We start from the raw sequence: 12,553 nt of genomic DNA, 5'->3' as shown, positions 1-12,553 counted from the left end.
AACCGCCAATTAGTGCTCCGCTTCGCTCGCCATGCTTCGGGAAAGGTGCCTTGCTGCGCTACCGCTGCGCTTGGCACAGGTTACTATTCCCAGTTGTAGTCCATGTTGATGGTAAAGTATGAAAAAGTTGAAAATAAAAAAAAATTGTCAAAAACTCACATCGACCTGTCATACCCAACTTTTCTATGGAGCAGAGGGGCATTTGAGTGCACCCAAAATTAGGGGACATAGCCTCATAAGAAATGCTGTGCCCGTGAGCCACACCTGTTTTTGGCAAGCTGTGGGCATGCCCCCAATCCCTCTCTCCTGCACATGTGCACAGCATTTACTCATTGTTTGCTATTAAGCACAGCAGCAGGTGAGAGTGACTCCCCCCCTCCCCCACCACGGGACACTGTGGCCCACGGGTGGGAAGGTGGGACAGTGGCGAAAATCGGGACAGTTATACTTTTATACTTAGTCATACATATCAGGGTTCATTTTTTGTTGGAAGCCAAGTAAACTACTATGTGTGTTTGAAATGTGGGAGTACCTGGAAGAAACTCAGCTACACATGGGAAAAACATACAAACTCCACACACATACCTAACATGAGCATCTCCAGCTCTGCTTCTGGACTTTTCTCTTAATGTATGATTGGCGACACCTGTGTTGAACAGGTTACTGGATAAGAAAGGTGTTTCACCACAGGTGATGGTAATCATAAATTAAGAGGGAAGTCCAGGAGCAGAGCATTCTGGCCCTCCTGGAGAGGGTCATGTTGGGAGGTATGCTCACATATAGGTGGGAACTGCACTCATGACCTCAGTGAGGCAGCAGAGCTAGTCACTACGCCACTATGCCACCCTCATGTGCTCTACAACTGTATGTGCAAACTGGTGATATAAGAAAACTTTTTTTTGTTTCCCGGCACTTGCAACTGAAGCGAATGACTGTCCAGCTTCCTTCTGCTGCTTGATGAACGGCCAGTGCTCCATGATAGGAAATATGAGCTACAGTAGCAATTCTGTACAGTCACTGTACAATAACAATGCAGCCAAACCCGGGCTGTGTCCTGCTGAGACACACCTCACTGACACTGTGTCTTCTCCCTCTCTCCCTGTAACATTGGTGCAGGAACCTCCCCTCAGTGTCAGCAGGAGGAAGAGGAAATGATCTGAGTCTATAGCTCGTCTTCCAGCACTTTACTGCCCGGATTCTAGTCTGTCTGCTGCTGCAGGATACCAGGATGGTGGGGCTGGAGACCGAGCTGCTGGTGTTTGCTAACTGGAGCACCCTGGTGGTCTGCATGGTGCTGAAGTTTCCCCAGATCCTGTCCATCATGTCAGCCAGGTCTGCAGAGGGGCTGAGCCTGGGCAGTGTGCTGCTGGAGGTGACAGGGTAAGATGTGCTGCAGCAGCGCTTACTGCATCTCTGTGCATTACAGCCAATAATCTGCAGGCTGACAATAGAGGAGATGTGCAGAGAGGTAACATTAATGCTATGTGTCCTGTCCATGTGCATTATACCGGAGTGCAGGGTATGAGGGGGCTCTTTTATAGGCTGCACCTACTGTAACTACTTACCAACATTAGCAGCAAGCAAAGAAAACAGCCCAGGGACACTGGGATTCCACGCATGTCACTGTCACACCCTGATGCGTGTTACCTGCTTCTACTCCGCTGAGTACTCCTTCCGTCTGCCTCCGCTCATACAGTACACGCCTGCATGTAGTATACTATACAGAGACATAGACTGCGCTATTTCCATATAACACCGGACAAAAGTATCTCACACAGGAGTTTCCAGAGGTGCCCACATCATGCCCGTTACCCAGCAGCTGCTGTGGCGAGGATTAGGCTGGCACTGTTTATCCCATGAGAGTATTTCTCAGCACCATGTAAAATTACAACAAAAACAAAAAATATTCCAAAACAATCTGTATTCCTGTTTATGTGGGATCTACTGAGGGGCACATCCATGTAATACTGTATACTGTAATGGGTATTCCTGAGCACAAGTGAGTATACACGTATGATGTGGGATCTACTGAGGGGCACATCCATGTAATGCTGTATACTGTAATGGGTATTCCTGAGCACAAGGTATTATACACATATGATGTGGGATTACTGAGGGGCACATCCATGTAATGCTGTATAATGGGTATTCCTGAGCACAAGGTATTATACACATATGATGTGGGATTACTGAGGGGCACATCCATGTAATGCTGTATAATGGGTATTCCTGAGCACAAGGTATTATACACATATGATGTGGGATTACTGAGGGGCACATCCATGTAATGCTGTATAATGGGTATTCCTGAGCACAAGGTATTATACACATATGATGTGGGATTACTGAGGGGCACATCCATGTAATGCTGTATAATGGGTATTCCTGAGCACAAGGTATTATACACATATGATGTGGGATTACTGAGGGGCACATCCATGTAATGCTGTATAATGGGTATTCCTGAGCACAAGGTATTATACACATATGATGTGGGATTACTGAGGGGCACATCCATGTATAATGGGTATTCCTGAGCACAAGGTATTATATACTCATTCAACCTGTATGTTTAGTATCTGTAATTTTCTCCCTTAGATTTCTTGTGTTTCTAAGATACCAGATCTACTATGATTATCCTATGGAAACCTATCTGGAATATCCAATACTAATAGCACAAGGTAAGTGGAAAAGGAGAAGTCAGTGCATGTATAATGGTAGTATAGTGCTCTTCTCCCCATACAAAGAGGCACATTGGCTTCAGATGAAACATGCTTTACTTTAAAGAGCTAGTAGTGTGTATGATATATATATATAATATATATATTGCTCAAAAAAATAAAGGGAACACTAAAATAACACATCCTAGATCTAAATGAATGAAATATTATTATTAAATACTTTGTTCTTTACATAGTTGAATGTGCTGACAACAAAATCACACAAAAATTATCAATGGAAATCAAATTTATTAACCCATGGAGGTCTGGATTTGGAGTCACACTCAAAATTAAAGTGGATAAACACACTACAGGCTGATCCAACTTTGATGTAATGTCCTTAAAACAAGTCAAAATGAGGCTCCCTACAACTCCTGGGCATGCTCCTGATGAGGTGGCGGATGGTCTCCTGAGGGATCTCCTCTCAGACCTGGACTAAAGCATCCGCCAACTCCTGGACAGTCTGTGGTGCAACGTGGCGTTGGTGGATGGAGCGAGACATGATGTCCCAGATGTGCATTGTTTTGCATTAGGAGGAACCCAGGGCCAACCGCATCAGCATATGGTCTCACAAGGGGTCTGAGGATCTCATCTCGGTACCTAATGGCAGTCAGGCTACCTCTGGCGAGCACATGGAGGGCTGTGCGGCCCCCCAAAGAAATGCCACCCCACACCATTAATGACCCACTGCCAAACCGGTCATGCTGGAGGATGTTGCAGGCAGCAGAACGTTCTCCTTGGCGTCTCCAGACTCTGTCACATGTGCTCAGTGAGAACCTGCTTTCATCTGTGAAGAGCACAGGGCGCCAGTGGTGAATTTGCCAATCTTGGTGTTCTCTCGCAAATGCCAAACGTCCTGCACGGTGTTGGGCTGTAAGCACAACCCCCACCTGTGGATGTCGGGCCCTCATACCACCCTCATGGAGTCTGTTTCTGATCGTTTGAGTAGACACCTGCACATTTGTGGCTTGCTGGAGGTCATTTTGCAAGGCTCTGGCAGTGCTCCTCCTGTTCCTCCTTGCACAAAGGCGGAGGTAGCGGTCCTGCTGCTGGGTTGTTGCCCTCCTACGGCCTCCTCCACGTCTCCTGATGTACTGGCCTGTCTTCTGGTAGCGCCTCCATGCTCTGGACACTACGCTGACACACACAGCAAACCTTCTTGCCACAGCTCGCATTGATGTGCCATCCTGGATGAGCTGCACTACCTGAGCCACTTATGTGGCTACCACTAGAGTGAAAGCACCGCCGGCTTTCAAAAGTGACCAAAACATCAGCCAGAAAGCATAGGAGCTGAGAAGTGGTCTGTGGTCACCACCTGCAGAACAACTCCTTTATTGGGGGTGCCTTGCTAATTGCCTATAATTTCCACCTGTTGTCTATTCCATTTGCACAACAGCATGTGAAATTGATTATCAAACAGTGTTGCTTCCTAAGTGGACAGTTTGATTTCACAGAAGTGTGATTGACTTGGAGTTACATTGTGTGAAGTGTTCCCTTTATTTTTTTGAGCAGTGTGTGTGTATATATATATATATATATATATATTACAAACAGAAGACCCAGCACTCACCAATGTAAGCTCACTTATCCTCAACAATTCAATAAATAAATGATGGGGGTTTAGTTAGTGGATTGGCCAATGCACGAAAGCCTGCAAACCGCTCGCCAAGGTACCCCACCTTCAAGCAGGTCCTACACTATCACAGAGTCTTAAAACCTGACTACTTCACTGCTGTTACACACATCATCTGCCTGCTAGATTTAAGGTGCATCTGCCACAGACTTTATGGCTTTTAAAGGTACACTCGTCACCTTACATTGGCTTAGATAGATTGCTAAGGAACAGCTGAGACAGGTTCAGGATAATAGAGTCCACACAGGGGTGCATGATAAAGCTAGTGGCCACGGTTAATAAGAGTTAACCATAGATTAACCCCATCATATACGCAAAAAGAAAACCACAGCACTCGCCACCCCAGAAGCGGGGTACAGCAATGCACTAACCACTCAAAGGGTTATATATATAAAACCTGGTGGCCTCACAGAGTAGTGATACATGTAGGTAGGTGCGGCACTCAAGGCTTTCTTATGGACCACAGTATTTAAATGTTCAAATCTATATTCAGATTTTCTTCAGGATGAGAAAAGAAAATCTGAATATAGATTGAAACGTTGAAAACTCTGGTGGCCCTACTGTATTATTACGTGTCCGTGAGGGAGCCTTGAGTGCCGCACCTACCTGCTGTGTGCATATTTTTTGCAAGCGTCTATCCCATTGTTTTTGGTAAATTAGCTTCTCTGTATTCTGTGCTCTTGCTGGTCAGACTACTCCGCTGACTATAATGAGAAGTGACAATATCCAGGGGTTGTGAGGATATCATCTTGTGCCGCAAGATATAATAATACGCCAACAATAATGGGGTGTGTAATTCTCATCATGTTCTTTTGCAAATATTTTGTATTTCAGATGCTATTCTACTTCTGTTTATCTTTCACTACTCTGGAAGTGTGCGAAATGCGTTGTTTTACTTTGGGATGTATCCTTTGTAATTTGTATGGAACAATGGACTGGAATCTACTTTTTGGTAGTCGGTATGTAAAATACTGCTAACCCAAACAGCTACTTACATTTTACATATAACATTTACAGATACATATTTAAAAGTTTTGCTGATTACAGTCATGAAAGTGCCTTTGGCTGTAAGCAGAGAACAAAGGGACTTGGCTTTCCTGGCTCGAGATTCAGGTTCTATTCTTGTTGATGAGACCATTAGTAGAGCCACTGTGACATACCTCCCAACACAGGAGAGGAGGGGATCAGGACATTATAAGTAAAAAGGGTTGAGGCCTTGTGGTACGGGGGTGTGGCCTTGCAGTGCGGGGGTGTGGCCTTACGGTGCAGGAGTGTGAGCGTGCATTACGCCTCTGCTTTTTTTGCCACGCTTGGGGCAAAGTGCTTCCCCAGCTGCTGTCTCTCTCCCTAGTGTACAGGTGCTGTGCGTAAGTGCACAGTATCCATTCACCAAGCAGCAGGTGAGGGGAGAGTTCCCAACCTGAAAGCCCCCACCCCAATACGAGACACTGTGGATGGGACGGCGGGACAGTGCCCGAAAAGCAGGACTGTTCCATTAGAACATTCATACCCCAAATACAAGATAGACTTAAGGTCCATACACACGGAGTGATATAGCTGAGAGATTTTGACTATATAGTCAAAATCGCTGAGAAAGTTAGTGTACACAGCCAGCGATAGCGATGCGCGTCTCCGCCAGGTCGCTATCGCTGCTAAAAATAGACTGTGCAGGCAAGTCAATTTTGGCTAGGTCGATGGAAAAGAAAAAGCATCCCCTTGCTTAAATGAGTTAGCCAAAATCACCCATAGCCAAAATCGCCCATAGCCAAAATCGCTTGCACACTTAGTCAAAATCTCCTACTGTCAGTTGAAGGGAAAACGCTCAATCAAACTCTCTCATAGACAAAATCTCTCCGTGTGTATGCACCTTAGTCAATTCAATGAAGTACAATGCACTGTAGTGGGAAACATCAGCAGTACATACAGTAACCATGACATTGGCCCTCATTCCGAGTTGATCACTCGCTAGCTGCTTTTAGCAGCCGTGCAAACGCTATGCCGCCGCCCTCTGGGAGTGTATCTTAGCTAGCAGAAGTGCGAACAAAAGGATCGCAGAGCGGCTACAAAATAATTTTGTGCAGTGTCAGAGTAGCTCCAGACTTACTCAGCGCTACCGATCATTTCAGACTTTTCAGTTCCTGTTTTGACGTCACGAAAACGCCCTGCGTTTGGCCAGCCACGCCTGCGGTTCCCCAACCACGCCTGCGTTTTTATCCGTCATGCCTGCGTTTTCCCACACATTCCCTGAAAACGGCTAGTTGACGCCCAGAAACGCCCACTTCCTGTCAATCACTCTGCGGCCAGCAGTGCGACAGAAATGCTTCGCTCGACCTTATGTGAAACTACGTCGTTCGTTGAAATAGTACGACGCGCGGTCACATTGCGGCGCATGCGCAGAAGTGCCGTTTGTTTTTTTGACTGATCGCTGTGCTGCGACCGAAATCTGCTAGCGAAGAGCTCGTAAGACCCCCATTGTTAACTTTAATACATACCCGTATGAGACTGCAAACTTAAATGTGCAATTTAGGGTCAATGCAAGGTGCTGTTGATGGTGTTTCAACATCCTTATAACAGTAAATTGAGGACATTTAGAATTTGTTTTGGATGGGAATGTCGCTGCAGGACCAATCAAAAGCTACAATGTCCTTGATTTAAAAAACCTTGGACTCTGGTGTTTGCTTTACTTCTTTATATATTTATTTTCAATAACAGGATATATTGTGTTTGTATATCTTAACTGTGGATTAGGTTTTTTGGCCTTTGGAACATTTTGGTCCTCCAGAAATGGATTATAGACTTAGCACTGGTGAGTCCTGCTATAAATTATGAGCTGCCATTGACCCAATATTGTTTTTATAAATGTGGTAACATTGGACTGTCATGCCAGCGGGATAAGTTCCCAGGTGAAGGTGGGTTTGAGGTGTGCAGTGGCTGCCAGCTTGTGATTTAACAACAGGAGACACCTGGGATGGGCTTATTACTCAGCAGGTACTGTATTTATTATGTTAGAATAAACTAGTATATTGGAGTCAAAAAAATGCAAAGTGATGGAAATTGGGGTATGGGACAGGTATATTGGGGTGCTTTGAGTGGCACAAGTGTTTTTAGACTTGCTGGTTGGAGTAATTGGTTCATTTCCACTTTTTTTTAAAGTCCCCTAAAATGACCCAAATATGTATTAATACCCATTTTAATGTACCCCAAATTTAATGAGAGCGCTTATTTTGCTGAAAAAAATAGCTTTGAATAACTTTTTCACATTTAAAAAAAAATGCATATAACAGCCATTTGACCGCATTTAATCAAACCAAATAGTTTTTTTTAAATGGCCTCTAATAGACTTCTATAATGTTTTCCTATAATAGTCTTGCTTTTTGGGGGGTTACAGGCAGATTTACCCATTAACTTCTATACTTAGAACCGCTTTTGCCAACTAGAGTTATCGCCTGAATCCCGTTTTCGCCATTTTGGAATAGGATAGGTACGAAAAATGGGAGCATGCGGGGTGCGATAAGCGGATTTTTTTGCGTGATCGGTGTGATGACATTAGCTGCGATCGCGAATTGTGTTATCGCGGCTAATTGGATACCCCCTAAGTGTGAAGAAGTATTTGTCTTGGGAGTAACCAGTAAAGCAGGGGATTTGCTTGATCATACTTTTAAAATTATTTATTGTGTAATAAAATTACCACGGCTGAAGTCAGTATAATCTACAACAGGTGTGCAGACCTGTGCAAGTAATGTACAACCTTACAGGTAAAATTCTGCTGTATGCAAATCCCTGTTGAACGCCTGTCTTAGCTGCGTTGAAGCTTAATAAGCTATTTGTATTTGCAGTATAAAGAATACATAAATGACTTATGTTTACCCTGATCAGAGGTGTTGTCTGTGACTGCACTGTCTTGTCTTGCAGAATTTATGCACCGTGATCAGCGCCTCAAGCAAGTTCCTACAGCTTCAGCACCTGTGGAGCACACAAGACTCGGGCCAGGCCAGTGCCCTGACATGGGGCATGGCAACATATACCTGCATTAGTAAGACACTAAACTAATCCCCTCTTGCGCTCTATAAATAGTATGATATGGCTCAGAGTTCAATAAAAACAAATAGATGATTTCATATGTTCTGTATATTTTTTAATACATATAAATACATATATATAATAAACTAATAGACCGGTCAAAATAAAATCACTAACAAATATCTTGCCTAACTATAGGAGGTGGATCTATGATAAACTTCTGTGCACAGAATATATTGAAAAAATAAATAAAAATCAGTCCATATATTGGATTAAAAAAGTAATTGACCAGCTGTGATTTGCACCCGTGTAGTAGTTAACAAATTTATGCGTTGTTATATATTGGATATCCTCAATCTGTTACCACTTAGCAAAGAAGATAATATTGTGCAAAAATAGCCGCTCCACACTGGAGCCTTACGTGTAGCCTGCACCAGTAGTTGTATCACGGGAAAGTCCAATGACATGAGAGACGGTCTCGGGCTGCGGGAACGGCGCTTCACTGGCGCCTGCTGTGCTGATAGTTTACCCGTCTTCCAGGCTCTATGAGTCCACGTCTCCAAGTGCCGTATGCAGACACCTCAGTCACGGTGGTATTCCCCCGATCTCCGTTTGCTCCACAAATGATGCTGCTGGATGAAGGTATATTGTGGGGGTGCAAATAAGCTGGTACAAGGGTCCAGTGGTCTGCTTCTGACGCGTTTCGCTCCTCTTATGGGGGCTTCCTCAATTAGTAAGACATGTAAGACATGTCGTTCTGTAATAGCAGCAAATGGCTCATCGACAGAGCTGGATTTTATTTTTATTTTAGAAGTTTTGCTTCATCTCTTCAGGGTGAGCCACCAGAGAATTAATCTGGGTACACACTGGACAATTTATTGTCCGTTCTATCGAATAGACTATATATCGTTTGCGGATTGGAGTGTGTGTACACCCAATGTGTCTATGAACGACGTCGTTCACATATCGTGTCGGCCCTGTAGCACAGCCGATACCGGGTATATCTGCAGATATATCGGCACATCTGGCTGTGTATACTGGCTGCAGGGACTGAAGTCACAGCTGGGTGGGCCAATTCAAAGGCCCGCCCAGCTGTTATGTGAGGACCGACAGATCGAGCGGTAGATTAGTAAGTGTGTATAGCTTACCTAATCGGCCGCTCAGTCGACGGGCCGGGGTACAAGTTGCTCCAGTGTGTACCTAGCTTTAGAACTGAGAGGGAGGTTTAGCAAACCTTCTAAAGGGGACAAGTGGCGGTGTAGCTCATAGCAACTAATCAGATTCAAGCTGTCATTTATAGTTCACTCTATAAAGTGAAAGCTAGAATCTGATTGGTTACCGTGGCAAACAACTCCACTTAACCTCTTCAGATGGTAAATCTATATCTAAATATGGCGTGTGCCTCCCCCGATGGCAGTAGCGTCAGTGAAGTACTATATACATTGTACGCTACATGACTGCAGATATTAAAGGATCCATCCTGCTTATTTAATAGAATACAATAATTAGCAAATTGGTCAGACATGCCAGAAGATATCGGCAAGAAAGCTCCTGATATTGTGTGCATTCTCGATAATCTGCCCATATTTCTTATGATTTATACTGATTACCTCGTCCTCCTTGTGGGTGGACATACTGCATGCAGATTCCGTGTGGTGGAGCAGAAAAACCGTATTTAATAATAAAAAAATAGCTTAGTGTGTAGCCCTGATATCGGGACCTCCCACTGTAGATCAGGTCGTTTGTCCAATTGAAGAATAATTCAAATACAGAGTGTGCTCCAGTTATTCAGTATTACATATGTAATGTGATTATTCTTTGTTTACAGCTAGGATATTTACCACGCTAATGACCACTGGAGACAAAGCAGGTATGTCACACAGCAGATGGTATGTGTGTGAGAAAATATCAAAATAGGCTAGGGCTTGATTTCCATAATTTTTGGAAAATGCCTGTGATGAGAACTTCATTTGTTATCAATACCCCAGTGATGTCACTTGTTCCTAGTGAAGAGAGAGACCTGGGGGTAAATTTACTAAGATAGGAGTTCTATTTAAGATGGGATGTTGCCCATAGCAACCAATCAGCTTCTACTTCTCATTTCTCTAGCACCTTCTAGAAGATAATTCCTGGAATCTGATTGGTTGCTATGGGCAACATCCCATCTTAAATAGAACTCCCATCTTAGTAAATTTACCCCCAAATTCTTAGAGTTTGTTCTATTATTGTCATCTGTTCTTAGTGACGCATTAATTCTCATCTAATTTTCCAGTGACGTCGCCTGTGTCTTGTGAAGTGATAGGTGGAATTCTTATCAATTCCCCAGTGATGTCTCCAAGTCCTTGTAAAGTGATAGGCTGAATTCTTATTGCTAAACCAGTGATGTCACCAGCTCCTAGTGAGGAATATAATTTTTTTCTCCTCTATAGACAACTGGTTTACTTTTAATTTTTCTGGTTGCAGTTCTGCTTCGGTTCGTTGTGATGTTGATTCTCAATACCTGGGTCACGCTGGTCATCTTGAAATACAGAAAGACGACGGACAAGAAAGAGGATAAGAAAAACGACTAGCTCTCACACGGCGCACTAATGTGACCATTTCTTTCAGATCTGTAACAAACCAACCAACTGACGGCTTGTAATCAGCAAGAAATGATGTGTACAGAAAAATAGTGCTCTGTGCATACACATTATATTACACTATGTGAAATGAAAATCCAATCTATGATCCTATAAGGGCATTGAAATATAAATATACAGGTAGAATATATATAGCCTTATATCACCCCTGAAATACTACTGGATTGGTCAGTTTTCAAACCAAACCTCCTGCTGCATTACTTTAGCATTATCTTCTAGGGGTGGCAGAAGTATTTGAATACGGGATGTACAGAAGTGTTTGATTACCTACATGCATGGCTGAGACTAGGAATATTGCTAGGGGGCGGAAATCAGGAATGCACACGGACCATTTATCTCAAGGTGGAGTCAGGCCTGCCAACTAATGTATTTTATGTGCCGTCACAGCTGCCGGTTGGGCAGTGTCACTTGCAGAGGGTGCGCATCCATTACCAAAACTTCACCACTCAACCTTAAATTTGTATGGTGGCGGCACAGTACTGACGTGCAGATATTCCGAGCATCAAAGTACATTTATACCACAAAATGGTATAGAGAGTCCAGTCAGGGCATAAGCTGCTCTTATCCTACAGCCACTCAGCCTATGTGGACATGAGGTAATCTCTGTTCAGAAAGAGAATACAGGATTGGAGACAGGCAGTGGTCAGTATTTGTAAAATACAATGTGTTAAATATATAAAGTCCAGACCATTATTACTCCCAAAGGCTTTGATACAGCTGAAAGGGTAAATAAATTGGTGGTTTGGACACCACCCTATGGAAATAATGAGGCCTGGGGATGGTGCAAATAGTCTACTGTCCAATAGGATGGTAGTCGATGACACTGATGTTACAGTATATGAGAACACTGGAGTTAATTATTTGTGGTGGCATATGACAAGGGTAAATATAGCAGTGCTAGGTTTTATAGGGGCACATGGCCCTCTGGTTTTTTTTATATGGGCGCAGGGTTTTGTGAGGTGCCAGATCTTTCTGCGCTGGCAGTGCAAGGGTTATTGTGCGGTGTTAATATGCAGTGTTTCCTTGAAACGCGGCACCTAATGGCCTTAGAAATACTCCATCTGCCTTCAGTTAGAGACATGACATGTATGTGAGGTCATATTTGCCTGCTGTTAATCACCAACCTGATCTGGGTGGCTGTATAATGGTATCAGTGGAGAGTATACTGTAATAAACTTGTTTTATTTACATTGCAATGATTTATAAACCATTACCCATCTAATTCAATCACAACATTGATGCCAATATATTGTAAAATATCAAGGGAGAGGGATGGGAAGGGCAGATGCTAACACTTATTCCTAGGAGTCAGTGGGGTAAATTTACTAAGATAGGAGTTATATTAAGATGGGATGTTGCCCACAGCAACCAATCAGATTCCAGGTATTATCTTAAAAAAGGTGCTAGATAAATGAGAAGTATAATCTAATTGGTTGCTATGGGCAACATCCCATCTTAAATAGAACTCCCTTCTTAGTAAAGTTACCCCATATTGCCTAGAACCTGCATTGGCTGGGGACATAAGGGGACAGAAAATGAGG

General features: G+C 43.5%; 1 protein-coding gene across 3 annotated transcripts; it reads left to right on the top strand.

Moving 5' to 3' along the window:
- The first annotated feature begins 961 nt into the window (after window positions 1–961).
- SLC66A3 (solute carrier family 66 member 3) lies at window positions 962–12,200 on the top strand. 3 transcript variants are annotated; one of them, XM_063915409.1, is made up of 8 exons: window positions 962–1,380; window positions 2,599–2,681; window positions 5,188–5,257; window positions 7,102–7,159; window positions 8,266–8,386; window positions 8,914–9,015; window positions 10,202–10,243; window positions 10,837–12,200. In XM_063915409.1, exons 1-8 carry the CDS (start codon window positions 1,229–1,231, stop codon window positions 10,941–10,943), a joined length of 735 nt encoding a protein of 244 aa, XP_063771479.1. In that variant the 5' UTR covers window positions 962–1,228; the 3' UTR covers window positions 10,944–12,200. The 3 variants fall into 3 exon arrangements, with proteins under 3 accessions (XP_063771479.1, XP_063771480.1, XP_063771481.1); XM_063915411.1 differs by lacking the exon at window positions 962–1,380 and adding an exon at window positions 1,447–1,999; XM_063915410.1 differs by lacking the exon at window positions 8,914–9,015 and having other exon boundaries at window positions 978–1,380.
- Window positions 12,201–12,553: the final 353 nt, after the last annotated feature.

The sequence above is a fragment of the Pseudophryne corroboree genome, chromosome 4 (assembly GCF_028390025.1).
Source record: "Pseudophryne corroboree isolate aPseCor3 chromosome 4, aPseCor3.hap2, whole genome shotgun sequence".
Classification (NCBI taxonomy): Eukaryota; Metazoa; Chordata; class Amphibia; order Anura; family Myobatrachidae; genus Pseudophryne; species Pseudophryne corroboree.
The sequence above is the reverse complement of the archived record's forward strand: the minus strand, read 5'-3'. Positions and strand labels throughout refer to the sequence as shown.

Excerpts from the sequence above, each read along its gene's own strand:
- SLC66A3 (XM_063915409.1), top strand. The coding sequence starts at position 1,229 with ATGGTGGGGCTGGAGACCGAGCTGCTGGTGTTTGCTAACTGGAGCACC. Across the intron at positions 5,258-7,101 it reads GCGTTGTTTTACTTTGGGAT|GTTTTTTGGCCTTTGGAACA; the intron begins GTATCCTTTGTA and ends ACTGTGGATTAG. Across the intron at positions 7,160-8,265 it reads GGATTATAGACTTAGCACTG|AATTTATGCACCGTGATCAG; the intron begins GTGAGTCCTGCT and ends CTTGTCTTGCAG.